This window comes from Vulpes vulpes, chromosome 16 (genome assembly GCF_048418805.1).
Source record: "Vulpes vulpes isolate BD-2025 chromosome 16, VulVul3, whole genome shotgun sequence".
NCBI lineage: Eukaryota > Metazoa > Chordata > Mammalia > Carnivora > Canidae > Vulpes > Vulpes vulpes.
In genome coordinates this window covers 74,841,964-74,866,631 of record NC_132795.1, presented here as the reverse complement: position 1 = coordinate 74,866,631, position 24,668 = coordinate 74,841,964, and the positions used below count along the sequence as shown (strand labels likewise).

Below are 24,668 nucleotides of genomic sequence, written 5' to 3'. Positions count from 1 at the left end.
AAGAATCAGGCCTGTGTGTTAAGGCAAATCAGGCTTAGTGTCAGCATTGAAACATACAATGTTGTATATTGTTAAATGGCAAAATGAATAGTAGAGCAAACAAATACTTTAAAAATGAAGAGTGAATTTGAATCAATTATACCACAGAGGTAAAGACTTATTTTATTATGGCTTTAAGTTGTCACTCTCATATGAATGAGGTCATTGATCATAGTAGAAAATGGAATGACAAAGTGTGAACGTTCAGCAGAACCCACTGCTACTATGAGGAAACATCTTTTTTCCTTTAAAGGACAGAAGTGCTATAGGGTTACAATATCTTCCTTCATAGTGCTACATTGTCTGGTAACATACAGTTTTGGTATGTTTGGTAACATACAATTTGGTACCAGACTAACTCAGTGTGCTGGTAGATTAGTTATTACCATTTATGCCAAAGAATATTTATAAATTCATTAGTTGTATTTATTCATGATAATAAAGTAAAAATGTTTTTAAAGGATAGCTTATATTGCATATATGTATTGTTGCATTATTTAATTAATTTTGTATGAGAACATTGCCATTTTAGAAATAAAATTTCCAAAATGAAAATTAAAAGGTATGTGTTTCCAAATAAGGTAATAAGTTTTTTGGGTTTGCTCTGGAATTTAATGATGATCACTTTCTTTTGCAGTGGAATCAAATACATTGCCTATCTCATCCTCTTCTTTAAGAAGCAGTCTAAGTCTAGGCTTTAGGAGGTAAGATGATTACTTTATAATGTTCTTTGCCTGATTTCTCCTGTTTTTCTGATCTGCTATATAAGGAAAATCTAGATATTCTTGTCTTCCAAATCTTCTAATGTACTAGTTGCATGAAATAACTTATCTGTGTTAATTTCCTCCTACGTAGTTGACTTGAGTGTAGGCAGGCTTTTAAAGCATCTTTTCTAAGAAGTACACACAGATTTGGTAAAAGTCGTGTTTCAAAGAAGAAAGCACTGTTTGAAAATGGCAGATTGGAGTTACAAAGTTGTATGTATGTTTGGTGGTTAGAGTATTTAATTTCAAGGTAACTTTAGTCAGTGTAATACTACTGTCTTCTGTGTGCTCAGGGGATATTAATGACCTTTCCCCCCCCCCTCAGTTTTGTTATTTTGAAAATTTTCCAACATAATTAGTTGAAAGAATAATAAAATACCATTTATGTAGATTCACTATTTTTGATATTTACCATATTTGCTTTCTCAACACTTAATTTTCTAATATATACACACAAGCAAATATATACGTTTTTTTTTTCGTTTTTTTGTTTTTTTTGCTGTACCACTTGAAGTTGTTGGTATCATCGTACTGAATCCTTCAGCTTCTCTCTCATAAGAATAACGTCATGATCTATATAATGGCAATACCAGTATCGTAAAAAATTAACAATATGATAATGTCACCTACTATACATAGTTAATAGTTAGATTGTTCCACTTCTAAAAATAGCTTCTTTTACAGTTATTTTACCTTTTTTTTGTTGTTGTTATTTTACTTTTTGATTGAAGATTCAATAAGTACATACATTGCGTTTGGTTGCGGTCTCTATTAATCCAGAACAATTTCCCTATCTTCTTTCTGTCTTTATGACATTGACTTTTTTGAAGAGTCCACATTACTTTCTCTATAGATTTGTAGTCATCTAATTTTTTTCCCTCATATCAGACTCAGCTTGAATACTTTTAGCAAGAATATTTGACAGGTGATGGCATTTCTTACTGCAGCAAAAGAGGCAAAGTTGGTGTCATCAGCTAAGTTTGATCACTTGGTTATGGTGGTGGCCACCATGTCTCTTGCAAAGGAATTTCACTCCCTTTGTGATTAATAAGTCTGTGGGATGATAACTTCATGACAGTGGGTCTATCCTGTTTCTCAGTACCTTTCATTCAGTGGCTTTATTTTATTTTTTGAAAGATTTTATTTATTCATGAGAGAGAGAGAAAGAGAGAGAGAGGCAGAGACACAGGCAGAGAGAAGCAGGCCCCACGCAAGGACCCCGACATGGGACTTGATCCCGGGACTCCAGGATCATGCCCTGGGCCAAAGGCAGGCGCTAAACCGCTGAGCCACCCAGGGATCCCCATTCAGTGGTTTTAGCAGCCATTGGTAATCTTGTTGAATCAGTTGCTTGCAGTGGTAGCTGGAAAATGATGAGTTTCTAATTTTGTCATTCTTTATTATAATGTTAATGACTTCTGACACTAATCTCAGTAATTTTTAGTCTATTTATTGGTGGGAGCATGAGGGTTTTCGGTAGACTTCTCCAGAACCTCCATTATAGGCAAGGAGAGAGAACAGGTAGGTGGGATTCCATGTTACTGCCCTTTCTTTAGCCAGTGCAGTTCCACTTTTCTCTGTGATAGTCTTGTCTAGTCTTGTTATTTTTTACATTAAAAAATAAACCAACCAAGGACTGTGCCTTTAAAATTAAAGTTTGAAAAATACAGAATACATAATTAAGTGTATAGAAATGCTATAGAGCCAGATTATTTATTTTTAAATATTTTATTTGCAAAAAAGAAAAAAAATCTTATTTGCATCAATTTGCCAACATATTGTATAACACCCAGTAGAGCCAGATTTTAAAAAAAGAACCCATAAAAATAGTTCAGAACCCATAATTTATTATGAAGTGAAGCATAGTAACAATGTCATTTGATTACCCTTGAAAAATGTCTTGAAAAGGTTTTTCATATAAACTTCCATGTCATACGTGTTTCCTTCTTTAACCTGACTAACATATTTTTTTGGTCTGTTTAAATGGCAGTTGTTATATTTCACATGTCCTGGCTTCTTAAACAAGGTACTTAGACTATAAAGTTGATGCAGTGTGATGGGGAAAAAAAATTGTGTATTCAAATTATATACCTTGATCAGTCATTGAGCTTGTAGTGCCTTAATCATTAAAGTATGTTTTAATGTCTCTGCATACTTTGCCCCTCTGGTAAATATGCATCTGCTTGCTGTGTTTTCTGTTTCTGCTTTTAATTTTGTGTCCCCTTCTTTGCTGTAAGAGTTTTTCTTGTCACTCTTGACAACTTTCAGTGTATTTACTGTAAGTAACCTACACACGCTTAAATAATTTGCTGTGTTTGATTTGTTGTGGGCTGGGAAATTAGGCAACCTAAGTTGTGGTAATTTGGAAAAGTAAATGGCTCTTAATAAAGGCATGTGTATCTTTTTGTTATTGTTTTGTGACAGATTTTGTGGCAGCTGTTTTGATGATGAGAACATAAGCTCTGTGTTTGGTTTATTGCACTATCTTCAGTGCCTAGATTAATACCTGGCACATGATCAATGCTGTTGAATTAATTTGGAGGCATTATTTTCTACCTCTGTGTTTAGGCATTCCCTTTAATTCAGCAAGTATTTATTGTGGAGATTGGAGATGGTGGTTGAGATCAGACTGAAATATGGTAAATAACAAAGGAACTTGGCCTTTATTTTGGAGAAAGTAGACAAATTTGTGCAGGGTGGAGGCTTGGCTGAGGTAGATACACATTTAGAATATATTTAAATCTCAAATATGATATTTCTCATTTCTGGATATACAGTTTGGATTTTTAAAAATATATCTTCTCTATCTCCTTAACATGCTTATGCTTTTTTCTTCCTTTTTGACTATATGGAGATATTGTTGATAGAAGTTTTAATGTCTTTGTCTATTAATTCTATCATTTGTGTCACTTCTTGGTCTGTTTTTATTGGTTAGTCTTTTTTGCCTCATTATACATCATACATTTCTGCTTCTTTGTAATTTCTGTTTAGATGCCAGATGTGGAATTCATTCTGTTGAATATGGATTTTGTTTTGTTTTGGTTTTTTTTGTATTCCTTTACATATTTTTGAGCTTTGTTCTGATGTTTTAAGTTTATGTTAGTTTTCTTAGTGCTTGCTTTTTTTTTTTTTTAAGATTTTATTTATTTATTCATGAGAGACACAGAGAGAGAGAGAGAGGCAGAGACGAGACACAGGCAGAGAGAGAAGCAGGCCGCACGCAGGGAGCCCAACACAGGACTCGATTCTGGGTCCCCAGGACCAGGCCCTGGACCAAAGGCAGCGCTAAACCGCCAAGCCACCTGGGCTGCCCTTAGTGCTTGCTTTTATGCTTTGTTAGGCAGGATTAGAATGGTCTTCAGTCTAGAATTATTCCCACTAAATTAATTCAGCCTCACTATTGAAGCAGTATCATTCTGAGTATCCTGCCTGTTAGCCCATGTTTTGTTTTTATTTTTCTTTAAGGTTTTTTATTTTTAAGTAATCTCTTATACCCAGTGTGGGCCTCCAACCCACAACCATGAGATCAAGAGTCCCATGCTCCACTGACTAAGCCAGCCAAGCACCCCTAGCCCATATATTTTTGAGATCATTGGGAATGTGAGCTAGTCTAATGCTTGTGTGGGTTTTGGCAGTTGTCTTTTTTCAGTCTCTGGAAAGGTCTCAGGTAATTCCCTAGGCTTCAGATTGTTGCCTCTCTCCCATGTGATTATAAGTACTCAATGAAAGACTGAGCTGTAGGTCTCCAGAGCTCTTTATCAGGGTCTCTCCTCTCTGTTAGTGTGTGCTATAGCAAGTTGTAACTAGTCCCTCTGGGAAAAGTATTTGAATCTGTGGGTTCTAAAATTATATTATGTTGGTGAATTTTTCTTATTGTAGATATAGAAAAGTTTCAGGCTGTGGTAATAATTTGGTATTAGTCAGAAGAACATGTGCATATTTTGAAGCATTTGTGACTAGAGGTGATTTTTTTTCTTTTGCACCTCTAAAACTTAAAAATTCAGAACAAAATCAGTGTTGTTGCAATCCAGTATCTTAAACATTACAATGTAGTCTTCTTTTAGTTGATGCTAATTTGAGTAGTATGAGTAGTGTGTGTATTTTAAAATCCCTTCGCGGGGATCCCTGGGTGGTTCAGTGGTTTGGTGTCTGCCTTCGGCCCAGGGCATGATCCTGGAGTCCTGGGATTGAGTCCCACAGCTGGCTCCCTGCATGGAGCCTGCTTCGCCCTCTGCTTGTGTCTCTGCTTCTCTTCTCTGTGTGTCTCTCATGAATAAATAAATAAAATCTTTAAAAATAAAAATAAAAAAATACAATCTCTTTGCAAAGGGGCACCGAAGTGGCACAGTCAGTTAAGTGTTAGACTCTTGGTTTCAACTCTTAGTTTCAGCTCAGGTCAAAATCTCAGGGTGGTAAGGTCAAGCCCTGGGTTGGGCTCTGGGCTCAGTGGAGTTTGAGTTTCTCTCCCTCTCCCACCCCACCTCTCCTTTCCTCTCTCAAATAAATAAATCTTTAAAAACAGACAAACAAAAAACCTCTGCAGGACATTCAGTACAACTATTGAAGCAGTCACCTATCACATGCTTCTCCAGGTCCTGTTGTACTCTATCAACTTTAGAATTGGTGAATGAGTAGAAGAAAGCTGAGTATTGATCAGCATTCCCAGTAGAGTTCAAATTAACCATCTGAGACTCCTGTAAGGATTAACATCTAAGATTCACTTAGTTCTTCCTTAAAAAAAGTCATAGTCATCTAAAATGTAAGAAGTTATAGAGCTCTTGAATGAGATATCATAGTCACTTTAGATAATCTTAAGGGAAACTTGAATATGCATTTCACTATCGGAATGCAGTTTTGGAATAGTTATCTACCCTTAGTGTAAACTGTCTCTTAGTGCTAGGTTTAGAGTCCACAAGGCAGTAGTTCCCAGCATGTATTTTGTAACTTCTTGGCCCGGATTAATTTTTAATGCTATCCTACAATATTTTTGAAATACCAACACTATTTTTCTTCATGTCTTTTGAGAGTAGTCTTTGAGTGGTGAGCTAGTCTTTCTGTAAGTTGATAAGCTCAAGATATGAGCATTAATTACCAATCAAGTATATGCCTTCCTGAAGTTTTCCAATTTATTTTTTTAAATATTTTATTTATTTATTTGAGAAAGCTCAAGAGCGAGCACAAGCAATGAGAGGGGCAGAGAAAGAGGGAGAAGCAGACTCCCCACTGATCAGGGAGCCCAATGTGGGGCTTGATCCCAGGACTCTGGGATCATGATCTGAGATGAAGGCAGATGCTTAACTGACTGTGCCACCCAGGCACCCCAGTTTTCCAATTTATAAATTGCCTGTTAACATATGTTGGCAAAGTCACCATAGAATAGTATTTAAATTCAATGCTGCTTAGTTAGGGTGAGATTATTTGAGATTATTAAGGAATTTTTGCTTCTAAACTTTTTTTTTTTTTTTAAATAAGCCTATTTATAAGAATATTTTCAAGGGCATTTTGGATCTGATAAAGTTAGTAAATTCTTATGTCAGATCCAAGGCAGCTGATATTAAGTATGAGTAAGACTTTGTTCCTAACAATAGTGCTAGCTGAAGAAAGTTCAAATTAGAAAGAGAGCAGTATATATACTATATGTTTTTGAAAACACCACCACCAGAAATATTGAGTCGCCTCTAAAAGGCAAATGTTACTGAAACTAGTAAAAAACTTGACTGGGGGTATAACATACCATAAAGATAAGTGCTTTAGAATTGACATGCAGGCATTTAAGTCTTTTTTGCCACAACAGAGTCTTGTGATAGAAGGAGGGATTCCCTGACTCATGGCAATAACCTGAACTTGGCAAGTGGGACTTTATGCCACTGTGTAATGGTGCTGCTTTTCATATGTTGAAGAATATATCAGGTTTCTCACATTAGCCCTATTGAATCCACCAAGTTAAATGCCAGATGGTATGGTCTTCTTTTCAATCAGCCAGTGAGGCTCCCACCTGTGACATTTTATAGGCGGAGGGGAAGTACTTCCTGAACTATAATTTGAGTGCTCAGAAACATTAGCTCTTATTTGTGTGTGCTGGGGCTGGGACCACAAGATAATAGGTAAGTCAAGGATGAGCGGGAAACTTTTTTGCCAAGTTGTTCATAGGTGGAGATCAGAAAGTAAGAAAGCAACTGCAAACTGGTCTTGATAATTATGTGCACGTGGAGGAGAAGGTACTGTCTCTTCTGCCAAGGTTAAGGGAGGGATGGATGGGTCAGGACAAGATGTGCAAAGAAGGCACTGAGCTGAGTATCAAGGGATGAGTAAGAATTTGTCCAGGGTGAAGGAAGGGCGTTCCAGGCAAAGGCATTGAGGCTGACAGAACCGTGCATCTGGGGACCTGAAGGTAGACTGGTAAAATCGTAGCCCAAGAAACTCAAATAATGGGAAGAAATAAGGCAAAAAATGGTAGCCTGGGGCCCTCCAGGAATGATCTCATTTTAACTCATGAGGTTTGGACTTTGAGTCATGGCTCTGAGCCATTGAAAGATAAATGTAATGAAGGAAAGACTGATGGTGGCTATTCAAAGAGGGGAGAAAAGGGTGCAGGTAAGGCATAGATGATGAACAGTTTGTGGGACCTTTTGGGGTGCCTTTGAAATTTCAGGTGCAGATACTTAGCCTTTTCTTCCCTTTTTATTAAGTAATCTTTTTGTTCATCATGGGCTCAAACTCATGACCCCTAGATCAAGAGTCACATGCTCTACCAAGAGAGTCCTATGCCCCTACTAAGCCTTTCTGTTTTCTCTTCTGTGAAACAAGGAATTTAAACCTCTACATGCTGGATTGTTTTAAAAGTAAAGGGAAGGAGAATTTCTGAAAGAGATTGAGTAGTGTCAGTGGGAGATTGGCAGAGAATGATCAACAACACAAATCTTAAAATAGTCAAAGGGGACCAGAAGGTGTTGAATTTTGAGTTGAAATTGGTGGTAATTTTAATGAGTGTACTTTCAGTGGAAGTTTGGGGACAGAAGTCAGATTGCATTGGATTTAGGAGTGAGCATGCAGTGAAGAAGTGTTGACTATTCTTTACAAAAGCTTAGTTTTAAAGGATTCTGTACTTTCTTTTGGAATCTGTGCCATTTATCCTGAAGGTTCACATTCAAGGTAGGGCTTTTAGTCATTGTCTGTTATTTTAGATACATAAACAGTTTTGAAGTTTTACTTCCATGCCTTCACTGGGTACTTAATGTTGGTTTGAGAACAATTCAATCTTAGTATTTTTTATTTTAGGTAAGTTGATATTTAATGGAAGATATGATTAAGTAGCTTTTCTTAAAAAGGAAGCCCAGCTTATTAATGTTAAGAGTTGGAGTAGAGGTTCAACCTTTAAACCAGAGATGGTGTTTGTGTTTTACTGTGGAGTTTTCATTTACAAAAGTAGAACTCCCAAAAGTATTCACCAGCCAACTTCAACAGTTAAGATTTGGCCATCTTGTTTCATTTTTTTCCTCCCCTAGCCCCCCTTCTCCCCTAGGATGGACTGTTTAAATTACAGATCTCTTGTCATATCCTATCTATAAATACTTTAGTATACATCTCAAAACTTATTTAATTTTTTAAAAAAGATTTATTTATTTGAGAGAGAGCATGCACTCAAGTTAGGGGAGGGGCAGAAGGTATGAATCTTCAAGTAAGTCCCTGCTGAGCTCAGGGGTCCATTTCTGAACCCTGAGATCATGACCTGAACCAAAACCAAGAGCTGGATGCTTGACTGAGCCACCCAGGCAGCCCTTTTTAAAAATTCATTCATTCATTCATTCATTTGAGAGGGAGAAGGGAGGAGAGGCAGAGGGAGGGAGAGAGAGAGATAACTCAAGCAGATGGGGAACTCAATCTCACTATCCTAAGATCATGCATGACCTGTGCCAAAATTAGGAGCTGATGCTTAACCAACTGAGCCACCCAGGTGCCCCCAGAACTTTTTTTTTTTTAATAAGTTTTTTTTATTTTTTATTTTTTAAATTCAGAGAGAGAGAGAGAGAGACTGAGAGGCAAAGACACAGGCAGAGGGAGAAGTGGGCTCCATGCAGGGAGCCTGACATGGGACTCAATCCCGGGTCTCCAGGTTCAGACCCCAGGCTGCCCGCAGCGCTAAACCGCTGCGCCACCGGGGGTGCCCTATTTTAAATACAACAACATAACCCCTGTAATTTTGCACCTGATAAAATTAACAGTAATTGAGAAGAGGGATTCATCAGCTTCCCAAAGGGGTCCATGACCAGAAAGCTAACAAACCACTTTAAGTCTTGCCACTTAATATTGTTTACTTTTGGGCATTGACACCTTGCTCGCAAACTCTTGATTTCCCTTCTCCTTCCCTCACCCACCCAATTCCTTAGATGTGGTAGGCACCAAGGCTTAAAGTTCCCTGGAATTAAAGCTGTTTTTAGGGCACCTGGGTGGCTCAGTGGTTTAGTGTCTGCCTTTGGCTCATGCCGTGATCCTGGGGTCCTGGGATGGAGTCCCACATCAGGATCCCTATGGGCAGCTTGCTTCTTCCTCTGTCTATGTCTCTGTCTCTTTCTGTGTCTCTCATCAATGAATAAATAAAATCTTTCAAAAATAAAAATAAAGCTTTCTAACCTGGTCAAAAAAGATACCTAATTTTTTTTAAATTAATAATAGACTTTTATTGTAGTTTACTGTTCACTGTGTAACATTTTATCCTCATCTCTTGGGTTCCCACTTTTTCACTTACTATTTGACAAAAATTTTTTTTTAAAGTCTTTTTTTCTTTTATTTTTGCATATAGAAATGTCAAGTAGAGGAGGCTGCTCTGTAGTCAGTAAGTGGGTGATTTGAAAACTTGTAACAATTTAGAGATTGTTTTCTGCTACAGCCTTCAGCTATGGTTTTGGGGTCAGTTTATCATTTCTTCTATTAACTGATTTCTTAAGAATTTTTCCCGAATCAAAACAAACACTATAATAAACCTAGGGCTTCATAAACATTTTTTCCAACCTATAGATAAGAATCCATCTTCTTTTTCAAAGTTTTTTCTTAATGTGCATCAATGGGAAGGATGATTTCATCATAAGAGGATTCCAGAGGGACATGGAACATGTTTGTATTTTTTAGTTTGAAATAATTATAGAGGGATCCCTGGGTGGCGTAGCGGTTTGGCGCCTGCCTTTGGCCCAGGGCGCGATCCTGGAGACCCGGGATCGAATCCCACATCAGGCTCCCGGGGCATGGAGCCTGCTTCTCCCTCTGCCTGTGTCTCTGCCTCTCTCTCTCTCTCTCTGTGACTATCATAAATAAAAAAAATAAAAAAAAAAAAAAGAAATAATTATAGAATGACAGAAGTTGCAAAAATGGGTGGAGAGCACATAGGCCCTCTGTGTCCTTCCCCCCCACTGGTTACATATTATATAACTGTAGTACATTATCAAAATCAGGAATTTTACATTGATACAACATGTGTGTGTAGTTCCCACATTTATTACATGTATAACTTTGTAACATCCCTGCAGTGAGGATAAAGAAATACTTCATCACTGCACATACCCTCTACCAGCACCATCCCCTATAATCTACCACTTCTTCCACCCTATCCCTAACCTGTGGCAACCACTAATTTGTTTTCCATTTATATAATTTGTAATTTTGCAAAGATAATATAAATGGACTTACAGTTGTCATGTTTTGAGACCAGCCTTTTTTTTTTAAATTTATATATATATTTTTAAAGATTTTATTTATTTATTCATGATAGTCACACAGAGAGAGAGAGAGAGAGGGAGGCAGAGACAGGCAGAGGGAGAAGCAGGCTCCATGCACCGGGTGCCCGACGTGGGATTCGATCCCGGGTCTCCAGGATCACGCTCCGGGCCAAAGGCAGGCGCCAAACCGCTGCGCCACCCAGGGATCCCATGCGCCACCCAGGGATCCCGAGAGACCAGCCTTTTTTAATCAGCAGAATGCCCCTTAAAAATCCATCCAAGGGGATCCCTGGGTGGCGCAGCGGTTTGACGCCTGCCTTTGGCCCAGGGCGCAATCCTGGAAACCCAGGATCGAATCCCACGTCAGGCTCCCGGTGCATAGAGCCTGCTTCTCCCTCTGCCTGTGTCTCTGCCTCTCTCTCTCTCTCTGACTATCATAAATAAATAAAAATTAAAAAAAAGAATCCATCCAAGTTGTTGTATGTGTTGGTATAGTTCATTCTGAAAAAAGGAAAAAAAAATTAATCTCTGTACCCAACATGGGGCTCAAACTTAAAACACTGAGCTCAGGAGTTGCTTGCTTTAATGATAGCATCCCCAGCTATCACCAGCAAAGCACCCCCATTCTGAATATGTTTTCAGAGTAAAAATAAGTGCCTTGTTAACTCACTGTACCAAAATTCAGTCCACTCAAAGCTGCCCAACCTCAAGTTTAAAAAGACCTATAAGGCCTCAAAAAGCCTATAAGGGTACAGATTTAAAAAGGCTTATTGATTTTTTATGGGCATTTTACAATGTAAATGTATATATGTAATATATTTTATAAGTTTTAATTAAATTACATTTACATTAGAAAATTACTATTAAGACATAATCTTTTTAAAGTAGATGACATTTTTAAATATAAAGAGCTTAGACGGTGCGCCTGCAGTCAAATTCTTGACTCTTGGTTTCAGCTTAGGTTGTGATCTCAGGAGTCCCTTCATTGGGCTCCATGCTCTGCATGGAGTCTATTTCAGTTTCTCTCTCCCTCTTTCTCTGCCCCTACCTCCTCAACTCCCATGCACATGTGTGCACTCTCTCAAAAAAAAAAAAAAATATATATATATATCTTAAATAAATATATAGAACTTACAGACATAAAGTTTGCAAAGCTTAGAAATAGTGTAAGACCAGTGTTCACTGGTTATCTTGTTGTATAAATGGCTTTTCATTTAAATAGGAAAAATTTTGGTGAGCCATACTTTTTGCTTTCTTTGAAATAATTTCAGATTTACAGAAAATTACAAGAATAGCACAGAGGACTCTTATATGCCCCATTTACTAACTTTTAGCATTTGGCCACATTATCATTATTTATTCTCCATCTATCAATCCATATATATATACGTACACGTAAAGATAATGATTTTTTTTTACTCTTTAGGCTAAGGCTCTATGTGTCATGACCATTTACCTTTAAATATGGCAGTATGTAATTGTGCAAAACAAGGATATTTTTTCTTTTTAAGATTTTTGTAAAATATTTTATTTATTTTATGGAGTACACAAACGGGGGAGCAGCAGGTAAAGGGAGAGGGAGAAGCAGGCTCCCCACAGAGCAGGGAGACCGATACAGGGCTTGATCCTAGGACCCCAGGATCATGACCTGAGCTGAAGGCAGATGCTCAACCGCTGAGCCCCCCAGGCATCCCAGTTGTCTTTTGTCTTTAATTTTCTCTAATCTGGAACACTTGTTCAGCTTTTATCTTTTATGACATTAACATTTTTGGGGGGGCGACAGGCCAGTTTTTAATAGAATGTCTCTTACAGTGGTTCCCCCTGATTAACTTTAGGTTATACATTACTGCCCGGCATACCACAAGAATGATATTCTGTCCTCAGAGGATGAAGCCTAAAAAACATACAATGTCTATTTGTGTCCCATTAGTGTTGTTAATTTTGATCACCTAGTGAAGATGTTCAATTTCTCCGTTATATAATTTCCATCTTTCCATTACAAGTAATAAGCAGTCTTTACACAGATGTTTTGAGAGTATGTAAGTATCCTGCTCTGTCAAACTTGGACCCAAAGATTTAAGGATGGTTCTTAATGATTCTTGTCCAAAATAATCTATTTTATTGGTTCAAAATAAGAGCCAGCCTTTGTAAATTAACTGGTCCTAAAAATTCAACTTAACTTTGGAAACATTCATTTACTTACTTATTTTATGGCTTTGATCTGTATGCATTGTATATGATAATTGCTACTATGTTTCAACTTAAAATGTTTATTAAACACTGTATTTATTTTTAATCCTTTACTGCCCTCTGCAGGTGTATGGATGTAAATCTTTGGAGCAAGGTAAGTCCTCCTAATACTGCAATTCCAAAGAGGATATATAAAAAGCTATTAAGAGCAAAAGTTGTAATAGCTTCATAATTTATGATGTGTTATTATAAATTAATTAATTTAGAATTTTGAAATTGGTAGTTTTAAAACTGTCTTCGTAGAGCATGAAATTTATTTATTTATTTAATTTTTAAAAAATTTTTTTAAAATTTTTATTTATTTATGATAGTCACAGAGAGAGAGAGAGGCAGAGACACAGGCAGAGGGAGAAGCAGGCTCCATGCACCGGGAGCCTGACATGGGATTCGATCCCGGGTCTCCAGGATCGCGCCCCGGGCCAAAGGCAGGCACCAAACCGCTGCGCCACCCAGGGATCCCAAGCATGAAATTTATTATCAAAGTGATCCTTAGTCCTAAATTCTTTGTAAGGTTTTCAGCTTTTTTGAAGGATAGCTGCTAACATTATTGCAGTGACATTTGATTTACAGATTTAATAACTAATTTAAGAAATATATTCATATACATGTGTATCTATATGTGAATGATATATAGATCAATTTTAAATTACTATTTTTTAAAGAAGTTAACTACCTTTGTGCAGGAACTACAATTATCCTTATGCTGAATTGCAAGAAATATTCATAACTAAATAAAATCAATGTACATTATTAACTGGAATTCCCAATTTTTAAAAATCTAAATTCTTAAAAATCTAAATTTCATTAATTCTGTTTCAGGTATTATACTGCCAAACTATATAGTCAGTTATAATTTATGATCATGAAATCTATATTTAGAAGTGAGTTTTTTTGACAAGAAAATTGTTTTATTGTTTATTCATGAAATGTGTTTCTGTTCAAAATTCGGTATTAAATGTAGCTATCTTGGATCTACTGTATGGTTGTAACTTCTGCTAGAATGTATTGCCTACCTTCTATACATGTCTGTTAGTTAAAAAACAGTTTGTAGATGAAAACTGTTTCGTTTTGCTTTGTTTTTGAGTACTTTCTACCTTAACTATCCTTTGAATTGCCATTAACTGCAGCATGATTTTCATGGTGGAGTGAAGTGAGATATGGTCAATTTTGCCCAGTTTTCTATATTAGCAAATTAATAGTAGTAGAAGTAAGTGCATGCTAGGCACTATCTTAAGAGCAAATAAGTTCAGTCGTAGAATAGACATAAAGTAGTAGTTCAGAATTCCTAGCTTATGTCACTTTGGAAAAGAGCCGTTTGTTTCCGTTCTTACTGTCTTTATCCCAAGGATGTATAGTCCAATACTGTGTTCAAAAGTTATAGGTCAGTACTGTAGGTTTTGTAGTCATTTTCATCATAAAATACATATTTGGATTTCTTCCAAATTAAAATTTTGCTAGCAGAATTAATGTTGAATAAATGTTATGTTTGTACAATCAACTGATAGGAATCTGTGAGAACAAGCACATTAGAGCTTTTGACTCCTTTGGTTTTAATGCCATTAAAATACCTGGAAAAATGTCATTGGGGAAAAAACTTAAAAAAAAATTTAAACTATTTAGCATTCCAGTGTGTTTTACTTTATTATTTCTATAATACATCATTTGAAAGGAGGAAACTGGTCCAATTTCAATAAGACCAAAAACAACACAACGAGAAATATATTGGCTGATAATTCCTATAAACTATTTCCTGTTTCTTTAAAACAATATATAAACAATATATAAACAAAATATATAAACAAATCTGTTTGGAGGGTTTCTTAGTGACAGTTCATGAAACATTGTAGTTTTCCTTCAACATGGGTTTGTTTTGTTTTTGTTTTTAAAGACAAACCTATTATTTAAAAACGAAACAATTTCCTTGGCTGGTGGGGGTAGTGTTGAATTACTGTGATATAGAATAATACCTTACTGGGAAGAGGCTTTATTATTTCAAGAATTCAATTTCAGATTGTATTTGTTCTTGTTTGCTTCTCTTGCTGCAATGCGTGCATTTTCTGTCTTACCAGATAACAGAACTGTTGTATAAGGATGGACGTTATTGCCAAGAGCCTCCAGGACCAACGGGTAGCGTTTCAATTTCGATGATTGTAACTTATCCACAAATCCATTCTTCTGTGTAATGATGGGCTAGAAGGATTACAGCAGTAAACATTTTCTTTTTGAAAGTGAAATTTGAAAACATTTGGTTATAAATCTTTATATTGATAACCACAACATTTTGAGATCTCTGAGGTGTTTGGTTTTATCATTGTAATTGTTTTACAGACAGGATTGGAGGCTTTTTTCTGTTTGAAAAAAGGAAATGCTTCGTATAGCACTTAGGAAAATAGACTTAAAGACGAGTCATTCTTAGTGTTATTTTAATGTTTTGCAGGTGTGGCTAATTTTAAATAAAAGAGATCTTTAATCTTCAGGCTTTTCCCCCACTTAAATGTAATTTATTATCCAAATATAGTATTTTGGCATTTAATGATTTTTATTCTCCATATAATAAAGCCTAGAATATATGGTTTTCAAGAAGGTACCCTTCTTGAAAGTTCAGATTTTCTATCCTAGGTATTAACACATGGCCGTATACATTTTATGCTTGAATGCATAGGAAAATTACTGTTGTTACAAAACATCTTTGTTAATCTTGGTTTTTCATTGGCTAATAGGCAGCTCTCCACAGGATTACTGTATCTACTTATTAAAATTATTTAACTTTCTATACTCAACATTTGACAGTTGTTCCTAATTTTATGTGTTCCCTAAATATTGCCCACCAAAAGATTAGTGCAGAAATGTGTACAAGGCATTTATTTATTCTTCCTCCTTGTGATTTGGACAAGAAAGGGGTAAGGCCTTGGGCAGGACCACTTCTGTCACAGAGTGGTGGAAAAAAATAGATTGAAGTAAGATTCAGTACTGAAAAGCTGTCACTCGGTCTGAAAATAATTAATATTCCTTTCACTCACCAGTTAGATATGTGCTCCCAAACCACATAATCTCTATGCCTCAGTGATCAGTGTTGCCATTTCAGAGCCTCTCATCAGGGTGACATCTCACACCAAAATGATTTCTTATAAATTAATCTTGATAACATGACAGTCTCAGTAATTTTAGTGGAATGCTTTCTCTTGTTTTTTTCCACAGAAGCTGTTGGCTATTTTCTTTATAACTTGATTGACAGCATGAGTGACTCAGAGGTACAGGCCAAGGAGGAGCGTTTGAGACAATACTTCCATCAGCTGAAGGAGATGGTACCATTTCATTTTTTGCTATATAATGCCTGTCCTGTCTGACATGTATCTATTAGATTTGAAATTGCTGCTTTTAAGTACAACCAGACCACTTCTCAATGACATACACGAGTTGGAGACTTAAATTATGTCTGAGATAATTTCTGTTAGACAAATTTCAGTTTGGTTGTCTAAAACTCAGGATGTTTTTGTTTTTGTTTTTTTTTCTTTCCTCCTTTCCCTTTGTACAGAATGTAAAAATTACTGAAAATATCTACAGAGGCATTCGTAATCTACTGGATAGCTACCACGTTCCTGAATTGATTAAGGTGTGTGTGAAATAGTAATCAAAATTTTAAAAAATGCTTAATTTATATATTAAAGCATGTTAAAATTGTATTTAGTATGATGCTTCTGGCCAAAAACCGTTTACTTAAGTGACAACCATTAAAAGAAGGTTTTTCATTGATGGTTAGTAAATACTGTTTATATATTGAAGAATGTGTTTAAAATATTTATTACAATGGTTAATGAAGTATGAATAGAATTTCTGGAAGATTTTAAAAAGATACAAAAATAATAAAATGAGCTGAAACTTCTAAAATTCACTTTTGACATTTGCTAATATATTTTTCCATGTGTTTTCTAATTTTAATTTAAATCTCAATTTTAGGATGTTAATATATTGGTTGATAGAGAGAAGATTGACTCTCGAAAAGTAAGTAGGTTCTACATACTATAACCACCACATTTAATTAGAGAGAATTCTAGCTTGGGTCCTTATGAACCCAGTGGTTCCTAACATTTTTGTCATCTGTATACACCTAAGAAGTTGATAACAGCTGTTTCTCATCTCAGAAAAATCAGCATATCTAAGAAATTTGCATGCGTATCTCAGGAGTTTAAAAATTCCCTGGAGTCCATCCATGGATCCCCAGATTAATGACCTTGATAGCATTTATACTTCTAGGAAAGGTCAGTTTAAAGGGAAGAATGACAAGGGGCACATTTTCCTTTTGTAGTGAATTACTTTCCTTTTCCTGTAGACTATGCAGCTGCCATCATCTGTTTTGGAGGCTACACTTGAAAAACTAAAAGCTGAAAATCAACCTATAGGAGATGTTTTAAGGCAACTCATACTGGCGCTTTGTTCAGAAGAGGTAACGTTTGTTTAAATATTTCAAATGTGCTATTAAGGTAAAAAATTCTTTATAGATAAAAGTAATCAAAGCCAAATATAATATTTATGATTTTCACAATTGATTATTATACGTCATGCATGTGAAAAGTGCAATTAAATGAAAGGTTAACTAATTTCAGCTACACCTTGAATGGCATGTTTTCGGGTTGCTGTAGTTTGTTTACGATAATCTGCAAAGTGAATGATAGTAACAGCCGTGATAGGTTTATCATACATGCCAAATGTCCTTTCAAGCCATGGCTCCGGTCTCTTATATCTAGATTGTCAAGCAAGTGATACATGCAGTAGTCATTTGCAAGTCAAATATTACTAGGTTGTTAATGCAGGGATTGAAATTCCATTTTCCTGCTGGAAAAAAGCTCTTTCTGAGATAAAGGGTCTCTTGCCTTTTTTCAGCAGGCGTCCAGCTGTACTTTGTGTTCATTTTAGTGTGTGTCTGCAATTTGTGGTATATCACTAGACTTTTTCAGTTTCTAGTTCAATATGATTTGGTTGTATGCCTGTGTTTTTAGAGGAAAAAAACATAACTGACGTTAAGATTATAACATGGTACTGTTGAATTCTAAAATATTTCTTCACTTTAGTCGGATATTAAATTAGATTGTGAGTAACTTTGCAATGATATAGTTCTACATATGGAAATTGGACTGTGAGTAGGGGCTAACTTGGTACATATTTAATTTGGACATCTTTTTTATAATGCCTATAGAGCTAAAACATCACATTTGGCACAATTACTTGTTTTTGTATCACATGTAACATGTATCTACATATGTATCTTGCCTGCTTTTTAAAAGATGAATAAAATGACCAAGGAGAAAAGTGAAGTTAATAACCTGGATCTATTTGTTTTTAAAGTGCTGTTAACTTTTTCTACAGTCTGAATGCTAAACCTAGAGATTTTACATTTTTACTTTTATATCATTTCTTCCTTTTTTACTTCTGTTCTTTATCTTAGAACATGGAAAAAGCTCTTCAATTGAAAGCAAAATATGAATCAGACATGGTTGTTGGTGGCTATGCTGCTTTAATAAATTTGTGCTGTCGACATGGTAATGCAGAAGATGCATTGAACCTGAAACAAGAATTGTGAGTACTCTGCACTGAAGCAGATCATCAGCATTTATGCTGATAGACAGTCTTTGATGGATCATGTAAATTGAGTATTACTCTTTTTAAAAATTATTTTTTGTCAGTGTTTTTGAAATTGCATAATATGACTCCTTTTGATTAATTATGGTTTGTTTTCAGCAAGGAGTCATTACTTAAGTACAAGACACTCTATTCCTTATAGCCAAGGTTTTTTTTCCCCATTGACTACATAAGTGCATATCACAACAGGGGTGATGGTAACTATTTTACAAAGGCTTAACATTTCCCTTTCTCGACCATAGTATAAACAACATTCTGTCCATTTCTCAGGTATCTTTGTTTCCCATCCTGATAGATTTATTGATTGAAACTATGTCCTTTTGAGTATTTGAATGTTTATGACAAGGTTAGAATCATCTAAAGTGCCATGAAACAAAAGAGTTCCTAAATTTATATCATTTGCAGATGGGGTGATGCAATATATACCTAGTGTTAGATTTTTGAATACAATTGTATGTGAATTTGAATATGGCTTCAGAAATAAACCTACACTGAAATGTAGAGGCATGTGTTAACAATTCAGAACAACTGATGCATTTTTGAGAAGGATAAAATGGCTATTGCAATTTTTTTCACAGTCAACTTTCAACATAATATAAATGTACTTTTAATTTTTAGTGACCGTCTAGATTCATCTGCTGTCCTTGACACCAGCAAGTATGTAGGCCTTGTAAAAGTATTGGGAAAACATGGCAAGCTCCAAGGTAAGCCTCGGCACATAAAGGAAATATGTGATGCAAGTATCTTGCCACTGGAATAACATGTGAATTGATATTAATGGTATATCATGTCCTGCAAAGTGCTTGAACACTTTGCATACAAATTTGCATGTGAATCCATCCAGAGCTGCATGGACAGTGTAGGCCATTAGTTTTAATGGATTGGCAAGCTTGTCATTTACATTTGCACAGCTCAGTGCTTTTTGCATTTCTACAGCTAGTTTTTATTAGCATTGCTGTTTGGATTGAGTTTGAAGATCATGACTTATGGCACAATTTGCTGATATGCCTGCACTAATGGCTTTGTTTTTGCTTAAGAATGTCTGAAAGCTGAACATAAAACCTATAAACATAACCTTTATTTAAGAATATGAATTTTCCAGTAGTCTTTGTCTTAACTTTTAATAACATTAGCAAAAAATATATGGTTTAGTAAGATTTTATTTAGAAGTTTGCAGAGAAAGCCTCACTGATTATATAGCTGATATGCATACTCTAATTTTCTCATTGTTGAGATAATACTAAGCCTAATTACATATACTTCACCATATGTTCTTATTGTTTGTTTTTCTTAAATTTCTCATTGGGCTTTATTTTGAAACTTTCTTTTTTAGCCTTCTTCTCTTCCCTTTATTTCTAGAGAAGATCTAAAAAAAATTTTACAGTGAGAAATGCATAGAAAAAAATACTTGAAAAAAAAAATACTTGATTTGAACATTGGATTTTTTAAAGGAAGTCTTTAAGACAGAAAACTCTTTATAAGGATTAGCCTGCTTTTTTAAAATCACTTTTTGTAAAGCGGTCAAAACATTTGTCTGTGCAATAATTAAGAACAACATTATAAAAATGCACTTATTCCATATCCTAAAATGTTTGTTTCTGCCTTCCTAATGAAGCTTAATGAACCTAATGTATTAACATGCAGTCTTTTGGAAAGCTTTCATTGGCTCTGCTTGGCTAATTAGTATCGACATAGCAAACAGGCCCTATCGGTATCAGACCATTAGTCTGGCTGTATATACAGTGTAAACACATCTTTATTATCTGGCCTCCTGACAAGCCATCTGCTGAAGAAACAATGATGTGATTTAGCAGATGTTAGCTCTGAACGATAAAAGCATCCATTTAGGAGGATCTTACAGCTATAGGGCAGACCGTACAGGGTTATGTGGTGCAGAGTGGGCACACAGTCCCTATCTATAATTTGTAGTCAAAGTTGCAGGGAAATGATAAAACCATGCTATTGTGGATTTATAATTGTAGTCTCGTTTAGAAATGCAAGTAGTAATTAACTTGAAATCGGCATTATACACTAGAATTTACATTCCTGCTGGGCTTGAAATGCTGTTTTAATAGCAGTTTGTTTTCCCTACATGAAATTACCTAAGGGTCTTTTGTGTTACTTCATTGTAGATGCTATTAACATTCTAAAGGAGATGAAAGAGAAGGATGTTCTTATCAAAGATGCAACACTCTTGTCCTTTTTCCACATCCTAAATGGCGCAGCTTTAAGAGGTGAAACTGAAACAGTGAAACAGTTGCATGAAGCCATCATGACTCTAGGGTTAGCGAAACCATCTACTGCCTTAAGTTCCCCATTGGTCACACTCTATCTGGAAAAGTAAGTTAATTGAATTTTGAATTTAAATGTTGGCATTAAAATAATGAGTCTGATCATTTGGGGATTATACTTTGTCAGTACCTCTGTGCTGCTGTGGAAGCCATGGAGGTTATTAGCCACCGAATAAGGGGACTTCATATGGACTGGGTGACCTTTAAAATGATGAGCTGCCCTGTGGTCCTATGGGTTACTTCTCAGTGGAATGGTCTGTGGTGTGATTCTTTCTTTTGTGGGGCATGTGATGATATTAAATGAAATTGAAACCAATTTTTCACAGTTTTGAGCCTTAAGATGTTAATTAATAATATAAGAAGGAAGGAGTCTCTGGGGCTTTTGATTATGCATTGTGACTGTCATTCAGGTAATAATGTAACAGCATCTCTTTGGTGCTCCTTTTCTCCATGTGGTATTTGATTTTAATAGCATATGCCAATACAGTTATTCTAATTTCGAAAAATACTGTAGAAGGTATCTTTGTGCCTTGGGGGAGGAAGATGAATTTGTTGATACAGTGAGGTTTACGGAGTTTGAAATTTTTTACATTTGGAATGCTCATGTTGGTGACCAATTTATTTGCAGTGCAAATCATAAAAATCAACCCTACTCTTGTAATGAGTGAAACATTTTAGTAAGACTATTAAGTATTAAGCATCATTATCATCTTGTTTTCTTTTGGCATTTGTTTTCTTTTTTTTTTTTCTTTTAAGTTTCCTAGATATTTCCTCTTCGTCTTTTTCATGGCGTAATGCAGTTTTTAATCTACATATTTTGTGATCGACATTTTCTGATTTATTTTATTTCCAATGTAGTTAACATACAGAGTTATATTGGTTTCAAAGTGTACAATATAGTGATTTCAACACTTCCTTATATTGCGGAGTGCTCATCAAGATAAGTGTGTGGGATTTTCCTGATTTTAGTGAGGATGTGACCCTGTCAATGCTAGGAGAAAAATAAAAGATACATCTTAATGGTTCTCATAGTCTTCCCAAATTTCTGGTAGTTTTTCTTCATTTATTAGAGAGTATAATTAATTGACTATAATGAGTGGTTTAGTAGTAAATTTAAAATGGGGAACAAAAATCCATCTAGGCTCCATGTTAGGAAATGTGGGTATACATATTTATACACACAGAGATACATAACACATATATGTTTCATGAAATAATTTCTTTGCCATCCAATCAAAAAGCAGTTTATCAAGTTAGATGATTGGCCAGATCTTAACCTCTACAATCTCAGCATTACATCCTTTTAAAGAAATAGTGATTCAAACAATTACTATGTTACTGAGTTCTCATGTTCACAGCCAACTTTATATAGAAATCCTATAATTAATATGCTTCCTACTAGAATTTTTTTGATTGTTTGAAAGACCCATCTCCGCAAATTGCATGTGGAGCTCGGCATAGGGATTTGAAAGAATTGGGCCCAGTGCCCAGAAGAATTAGACCCTCCTCCACTACTGGGCAAAAATAAAATAATTAACAATGAAAACGAGGCCATGGTAGAAAAGTATCTTACAATAGAAATACTTTGAAGACACAGAAGACACGAAAGTTTTCTAAAAGAGGTCTGCAGATGGGGCTCATGAACCAAGGAGAACTTACCACAGGAAAATGGAAATTATCATGAGATTCAGCTGTTAACCTGGAGTATGCTCTGTTTTCTGATTGTACAGAGATTTGTGTGTCTCAGTAAAATTTGACTGTCCTTATTAATTGGTCTAGAGAAACTAAATTAGTATTTTTTGTGTGTGTGATTTCTTACTACTTTCAGATACATAGAGAAATTATTACCTACTATTTTGATTTGCTCAGTCTTTTTTTTTTTTTTTTTAAGATTTTATTAATTCATGAGAGACACAGGCAGAGGGATAAGCAGGCTCCATGCAGGGAGTCTGATGTGGGACTTGATCCGGAGACACCAGGATCATGCCCTGGGCTGAAGGCAGGCGCTAAACCTCTGAGCCACCCAGGGATCCCCAATTTGTCCAGTCTTTTTTGCTATCTTGGCTTTCTAAAGATAGTCTCCATAGCCAGATCTTTCAGTTTATCATAATTAAAAGGTTTTGTTGACTCTTTTAGAGTCATGAGAATAATAAAGAGGAGATAAAGGAAATTTCATGTTCATAAAATAGCAGAAAACAGTAGTAGCACATCTAGTCTTGGATAAGTTGGAGGAAAAATTGTCTTTGAAAACTTTTTTCAATTGTGTTTTCCCTGATGGAAGATAACTAATTCAGAATCATGACAAGTACAGTACAAAGATTAGCTACAATAGCCTGCCAAAAAGTCCTCCTGTATTTGATTTAATTAAATATGTTTAATCTTCAATAATATCACGTAATTGACCTCAGCAGGTATGAGCTCATCTGGAGAATAAGCCTTATTTATTCAGACTTGAGATAAAAGTATGAAATATTTCAGAACATCATACAAAATCTTTGTCTTTTCATTCAAAGAAAAGCATCTTTTTGGAATGCCACTGCAAAGACTCTAAAGAGACTGTCACTTAAAAATTAATTCTGAAACAAATACATGAGATTGGGTTTTTTAGAAAGATGATCTTCAAAATTTAGTAAGATCTTAATTTTGAAACTTATTTTCCTAGCAGTAAATAAAACACAGGAGAAAGTAATACTATGTCAGTTTCTTACTTGGAAAATGAATAAAAAGCTTTATGGGTATGGAAAACAATGATTTTGTTTCTGTTATTTGCAAAGGGAAATACAAAATAATAACAGGTTTGCAAAATTGTAAAGGAGTTGGTAATCTGTTTTTGTATTATCAAAATGGTAATACTTGTATTAAATGGCAAGATATGCAGAGTTCAATAAAACCTTCATGTGTTTCATTTATGTTAGGATTATTTTTTAAGCCACATGTCCACATGTAGTCCAAATGAATTTTATTTTAAACATTTTTTTGGTAACTTCTTAAATTTTTTTTTTAATTGAAATCGTGCCTGATTCTGGAAATAATCTGGGTCCTTCATATTAAGGAAGAAAAAAAGTGCTTTAAAATAGGTTAAAGGAGCTTTTGATTAGTCCTTATGCTATGGTAAAGGAAATGAAATTAATAAATCTGGGCCATTAGGTTTAAAAGCATAGAAATGTGTATGATGTAGTTTCAGATGCACTTGTTTTATAGCTTATCCGTTTTGGTTTCATTGCATATGAAAAATATCTGAAGCTGTTTAACTGGATTATTTAGTACAAATGATCAAAGAAGCTTTAATTTCTGCTTTCCATTAAGGACTTTTCTTTGCTGATTTGTGCTATAATCTGTATATGCCCACATGCATTTCATTTAAGTGAATCATGGACTTTGTATATTTAATCCTCCCAGAACTCTTGCTAAATTAATCTTGATTTCTTCATAAAGGTCACAATTTCTGTAAGATGAACCTATAATAAAAGTTTTAAAACTCACTGTAGCACTTTAAAATGTTATATAAATGGGAAATATACTTTTTAAAATGCTAGTTATTCTGTCATACACACTCCCCTTCAATTTTAGCATCTTCATTTGTACTGGATACTTTTATTATTTATGGGAATGCATGCCTTTTACAGTAAAACTCTTTATGTGCTGAAAGGAAATTAAGGAGGTTTGGCTCTTTTACTCCATTATTGCAATTAAGAATTTAGCATCATCAGTGCCAAAGGACAAAAGTGGTTCATTTGCCCTAGGGGGACAGGACAGTGATAAGATGATTTTTCGTCAAGGATCATTGGGTCGTAATTAAGTTACATTCATGGCTATTGCTTTTTGAAGGATGATTGGTAAATGACAGGCTTCATGTGCTTAGTACGGACAGTGTTCAGTAGGGTTTTTTCTGCCTCTGTCAGAAAATCCTGTTGAGCCTGATAATGTAAATGTGGCATTTTATTCTGAACAAAAGAGCAGGGAAATGAGCTATCTTG

The 24,668-nt window shown here is 35.3% G+C and overlaps 1 protein-coding gene across 1 annotated transcript in view; it reads left to right on the top strand.

Annotated features, from left to right (window-relative positions):
- Positions 1–24,668, top strand: part of LRPPRC (leucine rich pentatricopeptide repeat containing) — a 106,937-nt gene that overhangs the window by 35,453 nt on the left and 46,816 nt on the right. The window contains exons 14-23 of the mRNA XM_025992562.2: positions 677–743; positions 12,830–12,857; positions 14,833–14,890; positions 15,962–16,068; positions 16,299–16,376; positions 16,721–16,765; positions 17,094–17,207; positions 18,207–18,337; positions 19,019–19,104; positions 20,533–20,740. Of these exons, the coding sequence (XP_025848347.2) occupies positions 677–743; positions 12,830–12,857; positions 14,833–14,890; positions 15,962–16,068; positions 16,299–16,376; positions 16,721–16,765; positions 17,094–17,207; positions 18,207–18,337; positions 19,019–19,104; positions 20,533–20,740 (922 nt within the window). The remainder of the gene's footprint in view (positions 1–676; positions 744–12,829; positions 12,858–14,832; positions 14,891–15,961; positions 16,069–16,298; positions 16,377–16,720; positions 16,766–17,093; positions 17,208–18,206; positions 18,338–19,018; positions 19,105–20,532; positions 20,741–24,668) is intronic.